The 20,400-nt window shown below is 40.6% G+C and overlaps 1 protein-coding gene across 1 annotated transcript in view; it reads right to left on the reverse strand.

The window, feature by feature from the left end:
- Positions 1–971: 971 nt before the first annotated feature.
- LOC130080133 (cadherin-10) overlaps positions 972–20,400 on the reverse strand; it is a 57,581-nt gene continuing 38,152 nt past the window's right edge. The window contains exons 8-12 of the mRNA XM_056245424.1: positions 12,862–12,998; positions 12,293–12,411; positions 10,767–10,875; positions 9,490–9,741; positions 972–2,202 (exon numbers count right to left, since the gene is read on the reverse strand). Coding sequence (XP_056101399.1) covers positions 1,712–2,202; positions 9,490–9,741; positions 10,767–10,875; positions 12,293–12,411; positions 12,862–12,998 — 1,108 coding nt within the window. The 3' untranslated portion in view covers positions 972–1,711. The remainder of the gene's footprint in view (positions 2,203–9,489; positions 9,742–10,766; positions 10,876–12,292; positions 12,412–12,861; positions 12,999–20,400) is intronic.

Here is a 20,400-nt window from a genome sequence, read left to right on the forward strand (position 1 = left end):
GGTTTGAAGAGACACTTCATTTAGACCATAAAGCCACAGACTGCAGCTACATTTTTGATAATTAGTGTGTCGTAATCCATCAAACCCTTAATTAAATGCAGCAGGCCATATTGACACTGCAGTACATTTAAAATATGCCTGTATAACTTTAAACTATCATTAGCTGAGTTCGGATGACAGCCCTACTATTGGTTAATTAGTTAATGACTTCAGCTTTCCGTCATTTTTTATGACGGAAGAGATGAACTGTGTTATTTAGGATTCACTGTGCTGTTAGGTTTATTTAAGGGGCTGATTCAAGAGAGGTAACTTTTCTGTATGTAGCCTACATGATTGCATTAGTATTCATTGGTATTTGTATGTAAGTTGTTGTTGTTGTACTCAAACTTGTCACCCGTGGCTGAAAATTCCAATTCTGACTATTTAAATTTGAAGACTTGTACAGAATTATACATGGTTAAAGCTGTCCATACACAGTAAGTGTATGTATAAGATGTTTAATTTGATGCTTCAACTTCGAATGCAGATTAGATGACCCAAACGTAACTGTATTATTTCAAAAATAGCAGCTATTGTTCGTATTTTAGGTAACTTTTATTAAATGTATGTTCTTGCATGAAAGGAGGATAGATGGATGGATGGATAGATAGATGACTAGTGAGGATATATTAATGGTCAGTCACTAGTTAAAAAGAATTAAAAATCATCCAAAACATGTCTTTTGTATAGAAGTAGGGTCCGGTTTAGGCCATAGAACATATTAACCTGATATGAAATCAATGGAAGTCTACGCAATGGCCTCACTAATAGTGTGTGTGTGTGTGTGTGTGTGTGTGTGTGTGTGTGTGTGTGTGTGTGTGTGTGTGTGTGTGTGTGTGTGTGTGTGCACTCGCAAATATTTGTCCAACAATATATATTACAAATTGTTTAATCCAATGCAGCTTTAAATTAAGAGCAAACCGTGGAGAGAAAAGATTTTAAAAACTTTATTATCAAAATAAGTATAAAAATATAAATACTGTATAAAACAATGCGACAGCATTCAAACAACATGAACAGAATGACCGATATTCTACAAGTACACAATTCATTGAACAGCTCTAACTCTATGTTCTGAAATGAATCCACAGTATGACAGAACCCATATAAACCTTCCACAGTAAAACTGCCTCATAAACAGAGATATCAAGTAGTTTACACAATGATCATACTTGTAAAACATATTATACACGTACTGCACCTATTTTAGACTTGGTCTGCAATAAAAGCTAAGCTTTTTTTATGTTTTATTTTTGTGTTTTTTTTAGCCGTAAACATCGATAGTGTAGAAAGCTACTATCACTCACCTTGGTTATAAAACACATTGTCCACACCATTGATTACAACAAATCCCTAATCTTAAAAGGCATCTTTACTGATTCTTTTGAGGGAGGAAGAAAGAAAGAGAGAGAGGCTGAGAGAGAGAGTGAGAGAGAGAGAGATAGAGAGAGACACCAGAAGTAGAAGAAGACAAAGTTAAAGTAGACGAAGAGGTTAAAGAGAAGAGAGAATGTCTATGTGAAGAAGAGTTCCCAGTAGTTGAGCGCAATGTTCAAGTCTTCGTTGATTCGTCTATATGCGTAACACAGCAGAGAACAGAGGGAGATTCAGTGTGTATGTGTTAATTTAGTGCTCTGAGATATATTTAAGTGTGCTGTGTTGCATATCCGCTTTAAGTCTCTCTCTGGGACTCCTGCCCTATATACATATCCGCCAGTTTTTTGAACTGTGGACCCCAGTGACTCAGATACTCAAACTCCTGGTCGCCTTCGGTGGCTGCTGATTCCAGAGAACTCAGAGACTCCGCCAAAGAGCCGTTGCCTTCGTAGGCGTAGGTAGCCAAGGAGTCATAAGGGGGCGCTGTGGGATCCGAGTCGTTTTCTTGCAGCCGTCCGTTGATAAAGTCTCTCACATCCGTGTTGTCTTTGATGGGAGACGTGCGGCGGAAGGGGAACAGCATTTCGGGCATTATGTCCCGGCGGAGCTTGTTGGTATCGATGACCTCGGGGTTCCGCAGAGTTCCGATGTCAAAGGCTTGCGTGTCCTCCTCTCCGCCGCCCTCGTCGTTGTAGCTGACCACGTTGTCCCTGACGTCTTCTTTTGAGATGATCAGGGGCTCCTTTTTCTTTTGTCGCCGCAGGGCCGCAAACAATACCACAATCACTATGGAGACAGAGGCAGATGAACAGAATGATATCATCAGCATGGTGCAAATCAAGCTGAACAAAGCTCTGTGATAGTCATGCTTTCCGAATATCACCGAGACACCTGACACTAGAGCAGTGCTTCCTACAGGTTTGGCAGGATCATTTGTCTTAATATGCCGCTTTTAACACATTTTATTGTTTTTATTTCATTTAAATGTAATAACTATGTATTATAGGAAAAATGCAAATGCAGTTTTATATGATATATTTTTAAATTATAGATAATTTCACACACTACACAGAAAATGTTCTGTCAGGCGCTTCATATGTCCTTTTAGGGGTTTCCATCATGGGATCGTTTTATAGAATTACTTATAAAAAATCTAAATAACCCGTTAAGCATGAATATTTAAAATATCTATATAGAACCCAAATTATTTTTTAAAAATTCTAAAAGTGTGCTAGCTAGTTGTTTAAGTCCCCATGTACTCAATAATGTTATCCCTTAAAACTCATCTTTGGTCAGCAAAATGACATATTTAAAGGTTTTAAATATTTTGTTTTTCCATGACTTAAAATAGCTTGAATGTAACTATACACCCTTGCTTCATTTAGCAAATCAGATCCATGAATTTGCAAATGAGCCCCGCCTCCACTCACTCACACCAGTTTAGAATACCTGATCCAGTCTGTCAACTTTACTGTACTAAACGCTGCACAATGGTAAGTGAAAATATTGGTTTAACTCAGCCATATTATGTTTGAACCAGAAACTGGTTCAGAAGAATAAGTGGAAGAGCGAATTAAATAATATAAGCCTTTTGCGTTATCAAACAGCTAATAATGTGTTGCTAATGTTATACAAACCATGTTCCCATTCGCCATCTCAGAGTCAGACAGCTGCCCTCTAAAAATCAAAATCCTTAGAAACACTTTGAACAACTTACGTAAGTGGAGAAAGGCATATAGTTCATCATAACATTGTAATACATCATATACATAATTCACTCGCTGTATTGCTAAATGTACCCGATTTTTCCTTTCAGCAGAAAAATATAACGGTGTAACCTTGCTTTGTCTTAAAGCATATTAAAAACACCACACAGACCCATTAAAAACAAGAAAAACTTGATTTTCACAACAGGTGGTCTTTAAAAGTTTTTAGGCTGAAGGACATTCTCATTCTAGTGAGCATTTGTTTGGATAATAATCTTGAGTACTTTAAAAAAATGGCTTTGAAACAGTATTCACTCGGAAATTGCTAGTTAATTGCATACAAATTAACAGAAACGGCACGTAACACTGAATAAACATGACATTTTGAAAGGCTGAAATAGGTAGCTTAAACAATTACAGTGCAGTGTGGGATGAGAAATAAATGTTTTTGGTTAAATTCAAAAAGAAGATACTTTTAGTTAGATGAGCTACTTGAACAGTTTCAAAGTAGTTTTTCCATCATTCAGTTGGATCTGCATGCTCACAACTAAAAAACATACAAGCAAAACCAATTTATTTTGGTTTCATAAGTGAGACCTTGTGATTAAGTTTAGTTATTTCAATCAGTGAGATCCCAGACAACCGATGCCTAGGACAATGAAAGTGTCACAGTCACCGAAAACAGAAGCACTGAGTCAGCTGAAAAAAGGCAGACGAGCTAGTTTGTGGCTGCTCAGAGAAACAGATCGAGAAAGCGTGCATAATCTCAATCACTGCAGCGAGAAGAAAGGACTGCCGAAGAATCACAGGCTGTTCTTGGATGGCTAAAGCAGAGCAGCCCGATAAGAACCCAGTGAGCAGCGCACAGCACTACACACAGAGCTTAGCTGAAGATACAGAGGAGTGTGTTTCAAAAGGTGTCATGCGCTTAAGGTACTCATGAATACAGAAGAGAGAGACGCACCGTAATGCAGATAAAGACTTAGTACTGCCTGGAGCAATCACCTTTTAAAATTGTGTAAGAAGTAAAAAAGACCTTGCGTTCTTCTCTCATGCATTACAAATTTGGAAGGTTCCAAAGGGCACATATGTAAAGCACAGCAGTAAGACATTTTTTTGCTTTTTTTTTTTTTTAGGAAGTAAAAAATGAGATGATGGTAATAATAATAATAATAATAATTAAAAATAAATAACAATGATAATGATAATTGAAAAAAAACAATAAAAAGTAATTATTATAAAAATTAAATAACTACAGCTAATAATAATCATAATTGTACTTAATTATTATTATTTTTTTGTATATGAAAAGACCCCTGGGATGAGATGCCTATTTTTGTTGGTATTTTTATTATTATTTAATAATCCAATCAATTATATTTCACAAAGTATAGGTGAAACATAATCAAACATAATTTAGTGAAACAAATTCAACTGAAATTAGATTCATAGCATGTTAAATTGCAGTTCAATATTTTTTTTTTTTGTCAAAACAATTAATTTACATAGAATATTTGATTTAGTACTTTCCTTTTTTTCCCCAAGGAAAAAAAAAAAGTGATGTATTTTATAAACTGTTTAAAGGGACACTATGCAGCTTTTTTAGCTTAACTGAACAGCTTCAGAGTTATTGAAATGGTTATATAACTTCTTTCGGGTTGAATGGTGGGCGTCTCGACCCCCCCTGGTGCCTGTGAGCGCAAAAATCTCACTTGCAACTTCGGTGCGGCGGGCCGCGTCAGGAAGTATCGCGTGATATCAGCTCTCGCGATGTAACATATTCCTTTACGGCAACTCACACATACACACAGGAACAAGGTATAGATGGATGGAGTTTGTCACACTATCGTCATGGCTGAGCCGGCATATAAGATGCAGAAAGCTAGGAAAGCATTGTCGGAGGAACAGAGAAAGAGGAAACGGCAGACTGACCGAGCGAGGAGTCGGGCACGAGCATAGGCATAATTTGCAGGTGTGTTATGTCCCCATTGAAACTTCTCGCGGCACGGATGTACCATTACAAACAAATAAAACATCTCCAGGTAACTCTAGTAGAGCATTCATTTCGTTCGTTTGTTAAATAAGAGGCGATCTGAAATGTGTTAGTTTTTAAATCAAGTGACCAAAGTGCTCGTTGCCTCTGCGATCAGTGGTGCAGATAAGTTACAGTGTTCTGTTGTGACGCGCGCCTGAATCCGTTGCGGGGACTGAGAGACCCTCTATATTTTGTTATGGTGAAATCACAAAATCTAATGCACAAAAAACATATCCCTGCTTGAAATACAACCACTAATAAACAATCGGTTTTGATGAGGAAAATAAACTATACTACTAGTACCGATTAGAACCCAGAACCTCTGACACACTTGGCAAAAGTTCTGCCTCTGGACCATTAAAATTGTCGGATCTATGTATTTAATCACGTGAAAATTCTCACCACTAACAACATATATTATATCTCATTAAACGACAAATTAAACACAATGTACTATTGTATACTGTGAGTGGTATTTACGACAGTAACGTTAAATTCAAGTACTCCACAGTAACTCTAGGGGTCGCTGTTTGACAAAAACGGGATTTCTGCATAATGCCCCTTTAAGGCACAGGTGTTTGTGCTGAAATGGCACATGCAAAAGTGCTACAACGGTTTGGTGAAATCTTCCCAAAATGTTCATATGTTGAGCCATGGAGATGAGAAGAGGGAATGATGGTCCTGAAAAGCGAACAGGTGCTGTAGTTTGCAGCTTGTTTTTCCTGTTCAGTGGCTTCTCTCTCCTCCCAGCAGGTAATCGGAGAGCTCGCCCCTGCCTCCCACTCAGGTGTTAATTATGAAGAAGGAACGGTGGGGGGCAACATGCTGTGTTCTGCCTAGCCTGGGGGCCTGTGGTGTGTGCCGGGCTCATTCTGTGATCTGGAAGGAAAACGCTGGTGAAAGAGTGTGGGCTGGATGCGGATATTTCTTGCTCTGGCCGCGTAAACTGGCTACATCCTCTTAGAGTGTATATTCTTGGGTTTGCATTAGCCAGCTCATCAGAAAAGTGTCCAACAACAAAAAAAAATTGTAAAATGAGGGGCAAGTGGAGAGCAAGAGCCTGAGAACAAAGGAGAAAGAGAATAGCAGAAAGATGCAATAGTTTGTTCTGGAACAGCTCTGTCCTCGGTAACCTGTCCACTCAGCGCCAGCAAACGGGTTTGGGGGAAGATATTGAAAATGGAGAAGGATAACGGGAAAAGTATCCATATTAAGTTTGCCCTGAGAGGATCAGTGGTGGACTAGATGGTGCCTGTGCGGGGAAACAACAGAATATGAGATGGCAGAAGTGGCTGAACACACGGCGCACAATTGTCTGTGTTGTGTAAACGTATACATATCATTTTAGGGGGAGTTTAAAGGAGTCATGTTCTTAATTTTCACTTATAATATTAGTCAAGGTTTCGTGCACCATATATTTTTTTATTCTTTTGAATTCAACATGCAGTTTTACTGTACTTACTGTACCTTTAAAGTCAGCATGAATTATATTCACCGCTCGTTTTGGATCGATGCACCTGGAATGTATTGGTTTACTTTTTATGGAAACACTTTATAATTAGGTTTCTTAAATCAGTAACATTAGTGACTTTATGACTTAACATTATAACATTTTGACTTCTGAATATGGGTGTTGATGTGTAAACATGGATGTTAAAATGTTAATATATTTACTTGTTGGTACCGTGTAATACTTGTGTAATGTAAATGTGTTATGAGTTATGAGTAGCTTATACAGTAGTAGTAGTATTTTTTTAAATATAAGTGCAATATAAAAACAACATAAGTGCACTCTATAAAAGTATTAATATAAATGTTAGTGCATAGTAAAGTCACTTAATATAAAGTGGGACCATGGCTTCCCCAAACCAGCTTTGATACACTGCAAAGAAAAGAAAAACAGTACTTTGGATGTTGTGGTGAATACTGGTTTAAAAACTCAGGCACCATGACTTAAAATAATAAAAACAAAATTTGAGCTGTCTTCATGAAGTTTGATAGCTTTTAAACACATCTTGCTGCTTTGCTTTCCATCATTAGTGAAGCAAAATCAGAAACGTAAAAGTTAGACCCATCATGTCATGTATTTAATAGGTCAGAGACACACAGTGTCAAAGTGAAATGTGTTAGAACTTTGAGCACAACGTTAAAACACTTGACCGGCACAAAACACAGCTGAAATACTGGGAAACGTTGACGTTGGAGTAACAGCTTTTTGAATATGTTTACTTACAGCATTGCTGTTTTATTTCAAAATAGATGGTACATCTTAAATTTGTATAAACCACTTTGGCCAGCATGAATAATACATAGTTAAGTCTACCTGAAGTCCGTCCTGAAATATTTCGTTTATCCCATTCAAACAGAGGCAGAGAGAGAAAAATGCTGAACGATGACGGATTGCCTCAGGTTAGATTGGAGACTTGAGAGATGCACTCACCAGCAGTTTCAACAATTACTTATTGATGGATGTTTTAACTTAAGCACAATTTTTTTTTTCCTTTTCTCTACAGAAACAACACAGCCACATGCTGTTCAGAACCGGCTGCGCTTTCATACCGCATTACCTTGCACAAGTGGGGGTTTAGGACGTCAAGAAGTAGCATGCGACCTACTTAAGCCTCAGAAGAACACAAAGGCCTTTTTGTCAATTGCATACATTTAATAATGAAAGCTATTTTTCCACACCGCTGCACTTTCTGAGAAAAGCAAAGAAAGAGAGGGAGAGCACCTACTGTACAGTAATGTCTTAATGGGGTGCCCTACTTTTTTATTGTCTGGAGGAGATATTTGGAGAAAATTCTAAATAAAAATGAATAAATGAAAAAGAAACATCACAAGAAGGATGCTGCATGGCCCACACTGTGCTGTATCATCAGAAGAGCAGGACAAGAGGTCAGGATACATTATGTTCTGCTCGCCAGACACATCGCTGAGATGTTAAGTGTTTATTTTTGGTCCATGTCCTCAGGGCAGATATTTTTTATCTTTAGTGTAGTTTTGAGATGGTGACTAAATATAAGAACATTTACTGCATTGAACAAGCAGTGTTGGTCTAGAAAAATATATTAACCTATCTATCTATCTGTCTACATTATCCATCCATCCACTTTTGACCTTAACATGTTGAAATGAAACTTATTGTGAAGTGTTAAAATAACTTTTGACTCTAAAATTCTATGAATTTTAAAATACCCTTTAGAGACTAGGTGCCAGAATTACTCACAGCTTGCGCCAGCGCCCAAAAAAAAAAAAAAGGTTTACTAAAGACACGGCTTGAAAGATTAGCACTGGAAAGGTATGGACCGGGTGATTTCTTTGCAGCTGACCTTATTGCATATGCATCTGTAGGAGTCTCCCTTTCAGATGCAAAATGAATGGGATGAGAGTATTTAAATGAATCGTGCAAGATTATTTACTTTTACTTTTACTTAGGTTTGCACTGGTCAATTTACTGGTATTTACGCTATTTTTTACCACCCCAAAATTGCATGGCTTAAACCAGATGCTAATTTGCGCTGCTCTTGGTATATTGCGTTGGTCGTTGTGGAAATGATCCGGCTGTGTCTGTGTCCTTTGATTTGCACGTCGTCAGTAGATCACGCAAAGAACTTTACACTCCCATTGCCGTTTTTATGGGATTGCGTTCTCGCGCTAATTTGCCCTGTTAAGTAAATCTGGCCCCAAGACTTGTAAACAAAGACTGTGATAAACCGGCCAGTTCTGATAGAGGTTTGCAGATCCACAAGAACGTGTAGAACATAATGTGTTGCCACTTCTGAAGTCCACAGCCAATCACAACACTGTGCCAAAGTACAGTCTCCTCCTCATCAGAAGGTGATTAAAGTGCCTTCTGAGTAAACAAACCCTGTTCTGAGTGCAAGAGATGTAGGACTCGATCACAGTAACATCCCATTTATGACCTGAAGTGGTAAGACATAACAACAGAAGCAGCTTCAACACATTTCTCTCGTCTCTGTTTGAGCCCTTTTGATTGCACTGCAGAGCCGCACTACTTTTTGGTGGATTTGTTCTATGGTATTGCATCAGTGCATATTTTGGCAATAGATGATAGATATTGATATTATGAAACGCTTTTCAGAAAGTGCACTGTATATGATGCAGGTGTCATATCACACATTAGAGTAAATAAAAATGATGCAAGGAAACAGGTTCAGGGTGGCTTAAAACAGAGCCGGATGAACCATATGGGCTATTGGGCATCTGCTCAGGGGCATCCTGTTCAGGGAGGCACCACGCAGGGCCGAATTAATGTTTTTAAATAGCTAAACATGTCCCAATCATGTATATTTACAGGAGTTCAACACTTACTGAGTAGTATTAAAATGCAGAGTAAGATGGCCACCAGGGCTCCGGTGCTGAGTCCGGCTGAGAGCAGCAGGGCTTCAGTGCTGCACGTCTGCACATTCCCACGGCCGTCGCAGGCGCAGACACGGACTGTCAGCGTGCTGGTGCTGCTCTGGATGGGGTAATCGTTGTCTGAGATGACGACAGGCAGCAGGTATGAGTTCATCTCTCTTCTGTTGAAACCGCCCCGGCGGGTCAGTATCCGCGCTGTGTTGTCTACAAGACAATGATGTCAAGATTAAGAGAGAGTAACCGAGGTTCTGTGTGATGGACGGTGTTGTTTGCAAAGCTTTAATAATGAGTTGTGTTTTTAGCCAGCAGTTTAATTGTTGCATCATTGGCATCATGATTAATAGTAGCCTATATTAAATACACTAAAACACCATTTAGAGTTTGCATAAGTGACAGCAATGCAGGTCTGCGACCAATTGAACCAGCATCATAGATGTGCATCTTTAGTGTTCTATACCTTATTCTGAGACTGTTATCAAGCACAAACATATTAACAATGAAGAGTTGTATCTAATGTAAAGGTACAGTGTGTCGTGCCTGTGCCTCTAGTGGCACCAAATGGAATTGCACATTGCTTGTTATCTCAAGAGTAAAAAATAAATAAAGTAACTATTGTAACTAATTCTAACTTTTATTTCACATGTGTGACTTCATATCTCACAAGTGCAACTTTATTTCTCACAATGGTGACTATTTCTCCTAATTGTGGCTTTGTGTTTTGCTTATGTGAGTTCATTTCTAACAATTTACTTAAAATGTTTAATTTTCTGGAGTTTAAACAATGTATATTTTTTTGGAAATAATTTCAACTTGTATTGATAATTGAATCACATTTGTTTGAAACAGAAATATTTTGTAAAATTTTAAATGTCTTTACAATCACTTTTGATTACATTAATATGGCATGCTGAATAAAAGTATTAATTTCTTTTGAAAATACAAATATTACCCAAAGTTTTGAACAGCAGTGTGTATCCACAATGTGATTATATATATATATATATATATATATATATATATATATATATATATATATATATATATATATATATATATATATATATATATTTATATATATATATATATATATATTTATATATATATATATATGTATATGTTATCTTAACAGTTATATTTTACACTGTATTTTTTTATTTTGAAACATCATGCATTTACATGTTTTTTTTTTTTTTTACTCTGATGCAAAAAAAAGCCTTCCATTGAATTACCTTCATTGTCGAAGATGGTGAAGTTTGGATTGATGGTGCTTAGACTGAAAACAAACTTGTGCCCGACAAGAGGTTCATCGGTGTCCACAGCACTTATGGTCTGGATGAGCTGGAAACATAATAAGCCAATATAGTCCAGTCATTTTATGAAAAAAGGTTGAACAAATTGCAACAGAAGCAAACTCAACTGATTTTGTATCCTCGATATGTCCTGAGTAAGGAAAAAAAAGCCCCGAAGAATCCCATTAGGGGAACGTTTCGAAAAAGACCCAAATATATCCCAAATACGCCTATTCATTCTTTTTCTCACGTGAAAAGGGTAACAATTTTAACCTTTAGATATCATCATGAAAATCACTGAGTTGATTACTTACATCAAGACAAACAAAAAATGTATTACAAGTTTTTTGAAATTGTTTGTTAACATGGACAAACGGTGCATAATATAATTACGTATTAGCTAATTTGCATAATTACCCAAACAGATCTAAACATTGGGTATAGCAGGTGAAAATGTTTTTTTTTTTTTTTATCTTGTTGACATATAACAGTAAAAGACTTAATGTTAAGGTTTGAATGGAACCCATTTAGGCTACCCATGAACATTAATACAGGAAGAAGTACTTTAGAAACCAGCCTTTATTAATTATTATTGCAGAGATGGGGTTTGGGCATTGAGTGCATTGTGTACGTAATTCGATTTTTTGATCCAGGCACTTTTTATTTCACCTACCTTTTGTCTTCTGCATTCTCCTTACCCATGTCTCCTGTTCTTCCCTCAGACTCGTCCCCCAGAAACAGTCCCACGGCCCCAGCCCCAAATCTCTGCCATAATAATTAATAAAGGCTGGTTTCTAAAGTACTTCTTCCTGCATTAATGCTCATGAGTAGCCTAAATGGGTTCCATTCAAACCTTAACATTAAGTCTTTTACTGTTATATGTCAACAAGATTAAAAAAAAACATTTTCACCTGCTATACCCAATGTTTAGATCTGTTTATGCAAATTAGCACATATGTAATTAGATGATGCACCATTTGTCCATGTTAACAAACAATTTAAAAAAAACTTGTAATACATTTTGTGTTTGTCTTGATGTAAGTAATCAACTCAGTGATTTTCATGATGATATCTAAAGGTAAAATTTTTTACCCTTTTCACGTGAGAAAAAGAATGAATAGGCGTATGAATGGGATATATTTGGGTCTTTTTCTAAACTTTCCCCTAATGGGATTCTTCGGGGCTTTTTTTTTTTCCTTACTCAGGACATATCGAGGATACAAAATCAGTTGAGTTTGCTTCTGTTGCAATTTGTTCAAGGTTGACCCCCATTTTGGCTTAAAATGACTGGACTAATATTATTCACTTCATTCTAACTTAAAAAAGAACTGTGTAGAATAACAAAGCCATCCTAATCATAAATTTAGCGCCAAAGCTCTATAGAACAGTGGAAGAAACAAAGCAAGCAGAGGCGTCCAGTAAAATATTTCCGCGAAACAATGAATAAACATGAAAAAGCAGCATACCTGACCGGCTCTGACATTCTCACAGACAAAGGTCTCGTAGAACATGGCGAATTCAGGCGCATTGTCATTCACGTCTCGCACTTTGATAAACACCGGCACTCTGGTTTGCAGGGCAGTACCTAGACGCCAATGATTAATGTGTTTCAGCAATTCTGGAAGATATTCAGTTTGCATTCAAGAGGTCTAATTTCGTTTCTCTGTATTTGTCTTTCAGCCTTTTACCCTAGGCATATATTCTTCTAAAGAGAATGGAGAAAACATGAATTAAACCACAACTCAAGTTGACAGTTTGATTTTTGTCATCAGTCATTTATTGCAGTGCTGTGGTTTTAGCCATTTCTGAAAATGTCTTGAGGCTCTTGAGGTTTCAGTCCACCTGAGATAACGCTGTAGCACATTCTTTTTCACAGGTTTGACCAAACACAAACACTTAAAATGAATTTCACCTCATAACTATTTCACAGTTTGAAATTGAAAGGCGATGTCTTTCCGCATTGTTGAAAGTAAACCTTGCAGCATTATCCCATTTCATATCAGTAATCCAGCAAAGGCTCACAAAGCAAACTTACTGAGTTCTGTCGCCAGGACCGAGATGTTGTGCCATTTGGAAGTTTCTCTGTCCAGAGCCTGCAGTGTTCTGATGGTCCCATTGTTGGAATCAATGTTAAACAGCCTCTCCAGGTCTGTGTGGCGATCGATGGTGTATCTGAAACAAGAATGACGGTAATGAATGCAAGACAATGGAGCTCTGATTATGCCCAGACACAGGGACGGAACATCCTCAGTTTTTTAAAGTCCTGTAAACATAGCCCCAGGAAGTGAATACGGGTACATCACACACCCATAATCAAGGGCCCAGAACAGTGCCTGTGCAGGCAGCCAAAATAGATCAGCCAAGACTGGTTTAATTTTCCTTCAAACGGCAGGACGTATTTGATTTGACATCTCTATTAGAGAACAAATTTGCGCTAGTCAAAGGTATTGATGTTAGTTACATGCCGAGCGCAACAAACTATACATTGTACCTCTGCTTTTTAAGACCACGGCTACAAACTACCCTGCTGAAAAGACCAGATATTGAATTCCCATGCTGGTCCAGATTAGCTTACAGCATTTGTAAAAAAGTATACACCATCTTGGAAGTTTTTTGGTCAACACTTTATTTGATGGTCGCCTTTAGAGATTAGTCAAGTAATATTGCACATACATGTCAACTAACTCTCTTTGGAGTATTTGTAGAGTATTAAAAGACTGTCTGCTGAATAACTGCCAACACTTTATTGTGATGGTCCCCCTACAGACATTTTACTGACTATAAGTAACTTTGCAAGTACATATCAAACTATTCTACTAATGTCACGGTAGATGTATTCGCTGGTTCCTTCTAGTCTTGTGTTTATGTTGTTGTATGAGTGCACGTGTGCAAGGGGCGTGTCTGTATGTCATTACCTGATCCACTCCAGCTGTTCATCATTACAATCACCAGCTGCAGTTCAACTCACCGCTGTTCTCTCACCTTTGTCAGATCGTTGTTTGATGTTCCCCTGTCTTCTGGTTCGTGTTCCTGCCTGGTGTTTCCTGTTCGTCGTCTTCCGTGTGGATTTGGATCGTCTCACCGTTTGTCTGCACGTCACCGGTATTGACCATCGAAGTCCCTGCGTCACCTATCTCCACCTGGCTCACTGCACCCTGGACTTGTGTGTTTTGTGCTTCAAATAAATATTGTATTATACTCGCGATTGCTTCCTGTGTTTCTGCCTAACATGACAGAACGATCTGACCATGGTATGGAAGCAGCGAGCGCCTCGTCATCCTCACTCGAAGAGTTCATCCATCACAGCATCCGTAGAATGGACTCGCAAGAGAAGCTGATTGGAGATACGGGCCGTGCAGTTCAAGCCCTGGTGACGCAGGTGTCCGAGCTCACCCAGCAGATCCAGCGCCTACGACCTCCCACTGCGCCACCCACACCGGCCGTTCCTCCCGCACCATCAGGAAGCCCCTCCCAGTCAGAACCCCGGCTACCCACCCCAGAGGCATACTCAGGTGAACCGTCATTTTGTAGAGCTTTTTTGACTCGATGTTCTATGCACTTTTCCCTGCAACCTCACACTTTTCAGACCGAGCAAGCCAAAGTGGCGTTTGTGCTGACGCTATTGACTGGGAGAGCGGCACTCTGGGGAACGGCGGTGTGGGAAAACCAAAATCCATGCTGTGCCTCGTTCCAGACCCTCGCCGCCGAGATGAGACTGGTTTTTGACCGTGCGGTCACTGGAAGAGAGGCGGCCAGAACATTGGTCGAGCTATGGCAGGGAAGAAGATCAGTGTCCAAGTTTTCCATCGAGTTCCGGACCTTGGCGGCGGAGTGTGGATGCACCCTCCTCTCGGTAAGACTAAGATGGTCAGTCCACCAGCACGATTGTCAAGCACTGTTGGATTCGGGGGCCGAAGGTAATTTCATGGATCATAATTTTGCACGCAGATTTCAGATTCCCATCAAACCCCTCCCACAGCAGATTGCAGTTCCTGCACTCAACGGACAAGAACTTCCCACCATCTCATTATCCACTGAAGAAATCACTCTCATCACCTCTGGCAATCACTCGGAAACTATTTCATTTTTTATTCTGGATTCACCCCTGGCACCCGTTGTTCTAGGACACCCATGGCTCATTCAACACAACCCCCGAGTGGACTGGATACATAGATCTGTGCTGGAGTGGAGTCAGGAATGTCATAGGTCTTGTCTCGTGTCTGCTTGTTCGTCTGTACCTGTTTCTGTGTTTCAGGAGGAAGCAGGGGATTTGTCTAACGTGCCCGCGGAGTATCTGGACCTGAAGGAAGTGTTCAGTAGGTCTCGTGCTGCTTCTCTCCCTCCGCATCGTCCATACGACTGTGCAATAGATTTACTCCCAGGTAAGTCTCCGCCTAAGGGCAAGTTATATTCGCTTTCGATTCCTGAAAGAGAGGCTATGGAGAAATATATTTCTGATTCTCTAGCAACCAAGTTCATTCGCCCTTCCTCTTCTCCAGCGGGGGCGGGGTTCTTTTTTGTGGGGAAAAAGGATGGTTCTCTGCGACCTTGCATTGATTACCGAGGGCTGAATAACATCACGGTAAAGAATACTTATCCTTTGCCGTTGATGTCTTCAGCCTTCGAGAGGTTGCAGGGAGCATCCATCTTCACCAAATTGGACTTACGTAACGCTTATCATTTGGTCCGCATCAGGGAGGGTGATGAGTGGAAAACTGCGTTTAACACCCCTAGGGGGCACTTTGAATATTTGGTCATGCCGTTTGGGCTGTCCAACTCCCCAGCAGTTTTCCAGGCACTGGTCAATGACGTGTTGCGAGATATGATCGATCAATTCATATATGTCTACCTGGATGACATATTGATTTTTTCTGCATCTCTCCAGGAGCATGTGCAGCACGTCCGACGAGTGCTTCAGAGGTTGCTAGAGAATGGGCTTTTTGTCAAGGCGGAGAAATGCGATTTTCATGCACAGTCTGTTCCTTTTTTAGGATACATCGTGTCGTCTGAGGGGATGCGGATGGACCCTGAGAAGATTAAGGCTGTGGTGGATTGGCCAAGTCCAGATTCCCGCAAGGCCCTGCAGAGGTTTCTGGGGTTCGCCGATTTCTACCGGCGATTCATTCGCAACTTCAGCCAGCTGGTCGCGCCTCTGACTGCCTTGACCTCCCCCAGAACTGCGTTCAGGTGGTCCGACACAGCCGAGACTGTGTTCAAGAAACTCAAAGGCCGCTTTGTTTCAGCCCCCATTCTAATTACCCCTGATTCATCACGTCAGTTCGTGGTGGAGGTCGACGCATCAGAGGTGGGAGTAGGGGCGGTGTTATCTCAGCGTTCACCTGTAGACGACAAGATGCATCCTTGCGCGTTTTTGTCCCATCGTTTATCTCCAGCCGAACGTAATTACGACATTGGTAATAGAGAGTTGTTGGCAGTCAAGTTAGCGTTGGAGGAGTGGCGTCACTGGTTAGAAGGGTCGGGGGTACCTTTTATCGTCTGGACTGATCATAAGAACCTCGAATATATCAGAACTGCTAAAAGATTGAACTCCAGGCAGGCTCGGTGGGCACTTTTTTCCGGTCGTTTTGATTTTTCTCTCCAATATCGTCCGGGTTCTAAGAACATCAAACCCGACTCACTTTCTCGTATATTTGATTTTTCCGGTCGCCCGTCCACTCCCGAGTGTATTTTACCCGAAACCGTATTTGTTTCAACACTCACATGGGAGGTCGAAGCGAAGGTCAAAGAGGCCTTGGAAGGGGTAACGCCTCCGCCCGGGTGTCCATCGAACCGATTATTTGTGCCGGAGGGCTTACGGTCTGACGTTATCCAGTGGGGTCACACCTCCAACGTAGCTTGTCATCCAGGAATTAATCGCACTGGATTTCTAGTCAAGCAACGATTCTGGTGGCCACTTATGGCTCGTGACATTCGCGATTTTGTTTTGGCTTGCTCTGTTTGTGCCACGGGTAAGTCTTCCAATCAACCTCCAGATGGGCTACTTCAACCGCTGCCGGTGCCTTCGAGACCCTGGTCCCATATCGCTCTAGATTTTATTACCGCCCTCCCACCCTCCCAGGGTAACACAGTAGTTTTAACTGTGGTGGACCGATTCTCGAAGGCAGCACATTTCATTCCCTTACCCAAATTACCTTCAGCTAAGGAGACAGCGGCTACGGTCGTAGATCATGTCTTTCGGTTACATGGCCTCCCGATAGACGTGGTCTCCGACCGGGGACCCCAGTTTGTGTCCAAATTTTGGCAAGAATTTTGTAGATTACTGGGGGCGACGGTTAGTCTGTCATCTGGGTTTCATCCCCAGAGCAATGGTCAAACAGAGAGAGCCAACCAAGATTTGGAGAGAATGTTCCGATGTTTGGTTTCCAGAAATCCTTCGTCTTGGAGTCAACAACTGTCTATGGTGGAGTACGCACACAACACGTTGCCAGTGTCAGCGACGGGCCTATCTCCGTTTGAGTGTAGTGTAGGTTACCAGCCACCAATTTTTCCCAGTCTGGAATCCGAGGTTGCGGTTCCCTCCGCTCACGCCTTTGTCCAGAGGTGTCACCGCACCTGGACTAGAGCCCGGGAGACTCTACTCCAGGTGGGGGCGCGCACCAAGGCCAAGGCCGATCGCCACCGGTCAAAGCCTCCCGTATACGTCGTCGGTCAAAAAGTGTGGCTTTCAACTAAGAACATTCCTCTTCGCACCGTTTCTAATAAACTTGCTCCCAAATTTATTGGCCCGTTTCCTGTCACCAAGATTATTAGTCCGGTGGCAGTCCGCCTCAAACTACCTCCTGCGTACAGGAGGGTTCATTCCGTGTTCCATGTATCTAAAATCAAGCCCGTTTTTCATTCTCACATTAATCCGCCTGTCCCGGTTCCTCCCCCACCGCGGCTCGTAGATGGGGAGACCACATATTCGGTCAACCGTATTCTGGACTCTAGGCGGAGGGGACGCGGATTTCAGTACTTGGTGGACTGGGAAGGTTACGGTCCGGAGGAGAGAAGTTGGGTTCCTGCTAGGGACATCCTGGATCACTCCCTTATCGATGATTACAATCGGCAGGTAAGGGAGTCTGAGAACGCCAGGAGGCGTTCTTAGGAGGAGGGGTACTGTCACGGTAGATGTATTCGCTGGTTCCTTCTAGTCTTGTGTTTATGTTGTTGTATGAGTGCACGTGTGCAAGGGGCGTGTCTGTATGTCATTACCTGATCCACTCCAGCTGTTCATCATTACAATCACCAGCTGCAGTTCATCTCACCACGCTTCTTAAACTCACCGCTGTTCTCTCACCTTTGTCAGATCGTTGTTTGATGTTCCCCTGTCTTCTGGTTCGTGTTCCTGCCTGGTGTTTCCTGTTCGTCGTCTTCCGTGTGGATTTGGATCGTCTCACCGTTTGTCTGCACGTCACCGGTATTGACCATCGAAGTCCCTGCGTCACCTATCTCCACCTGGCTCACTGCACCCTGGACTTGTGTGTTTTGTGCTTCAAATAAATATTGTATTATACTCGCGATTGCTTCCTGTGTTTCTGCCTAACATGACAACTAACCCTAGCCCCTTATTCTACTAATCCTACCCTTACCCCTAACAGATACTAATACTAGATACTAGACAGTACTAATACTAATACTAGACAGATACTAACGCGAACTCTATAATAGTGATTTGGGTGTTGTTTCATGTATCCCAGATGCTGCACTCGCCTGGGATTATTTTAAATCTATATTTTTATCCATATGTGATAAGCATTCTCCAATCAAAAGGTTTCGAATAAGTGGTAAAAATAACCCTTGGTTTAAAGATACTCTTTCCACTTCTATAAAACTGAGGAATGCTGCTTGGGCTAAGGCAAAGAAATCAAACAATTCTCTAGATTGGACCTCTTATAGAGCTTAACGAAATGAATGCACAAAATTAATCAAAAGTGCAAAACGTGATTATTATCTGTGTATAAATGAAAATTTAAATAATCCTACAAAGTTTTGGAAAGTAGTCAAGTCTACTACAGTACCAAATCAGTCATCTAAATTCCCTGATAATCTAAATGTTAATCAGACTTTAGTTAAGGGCAGAAAAGTTATTGCAGATACTTTTAATAAATATTTTATTTCCGTTGGCTCCACCTCCGAGGCTATTCATTCTGGTGCTAATACCTTAATTGCTGAACCTACTCAGTATTGTCCGTCAGAATCTTTTAATTTCGTTCCCATAACCACTGCACAGGTTCATAACGCCCTAACGAAACTAGATACAAAAAAAAGGGCTGGAATTGATAAAATTGAGCCCTATTTTCTAAAATTGGCAGCAGATCTTGTAGCAGAGCCTATAGCCTCTATATTTAACTTAAGCATCGTCTCAAATGTCATACCAAAAATGTGGAAATCAGCAATGGTTACTCCATTACTAAAAGGCGGAGATCCCTCGGATCCAAATAATTACCGTCCTATTTCTAGATTGCCAGTTATAGCGAAAGTTTTTGAATCACTGATAAATGACCAATTAAAACAATTTCTGTCGGTTAATAACATCCTTCACGATTATCAGTCAGGCTTTAGAACAGGACACTCTACCATTACAGCAGCTATGTTAATCTCAAATGATATTATAACCTCTTTAGACAAAAAAAAGTCATGTGCTGCGCTATTCGTTGATCTATCAAAGGCTTTCGATTCTGTAGATCACACATTACTGTTACAGAGACTCAAGTTTATAGGCCTTAGTGAAGCGGCTCTAAATTGGTTTGAAAACTACCTCAAAGAAACGCACTCAGTGCATGTCAGTGGAAAATTATAATTCACCTTTCCTTCAAGTAAATATCGGGGTTCCTCAAGGTTCTGTTTTAGCCCCTCTTTTATTTTCTATTTTTATCAATGATTTAGGTCATGGAATAGATTCAGCTAAATTACACTTATATGCAGACGATACAATTATTTACACAACAGCATCTTCTTTAAAGACCCACTCCGATGAAAATAATGTTTTTCTAGGTGTTAACATGTTCTTGTGGCATTTTTCTGATGTTAGAGGACATACCTTGAGAAAAATATGCTCAAAGTTGTATTCCTGAGTATTTCTACATTCAAATGGCTGTGAATCAGTAGCAGACGCTAAAATGCCGGCTAAAATCGACTGGAGTTGTGACGTAGTAACTCCACTGGGCGTCTCCACACGCGACGTCTTGGAGTGAAATAATGATCGGTGATCGGTGATAACTTTGATTAACTTCGGATAATAATAATTAACGTGTATATAATACTGTTGCCCCATCGGTATTGGGGGTGTAAGCTAGCGGGAGAGACAGAGCTCTCAGCAACGGGCAGGGGGAGGGTCGTCTCCATGCCAACGGCTCCGCCCACAACGCAGAGGCGAATTGCTAATGAGCTACTGCCGCTCTGCTGAAGCGAAGTCCCAGAAAACGGCACAGGTTTTGTGATTTTGGCTAAAAATGGCATAATCATAATTTAAAGACCACTGGGAAGGTTTAAAAATAGCTCAAAATATGATCGGAGTGGGACTTTAAATCAAGCTTTGCAGCAATTGCAGAATGCTTTTCAAGTACTGCAG

This window comes from Rhinichthys klamathensis, unplaced genomic scaffold (assembly GCF_029890125.1).
Source record: "Rhinichthys klamathensis goyatoka isolate OS25496 unplaced genomic scaffold, OSU_Roscu_1.1 h1tg000030l_1, whole genome shotgun sequence".
In the NCBI taxonomy this organism is placed as follows: domain Eukaryota; kingdom Metazoa; phylum Chordata; class Actinopteri; order Cypriniformes; family Leuciscidae; genus Rhinichthys; species Rhinichthys klamathensis.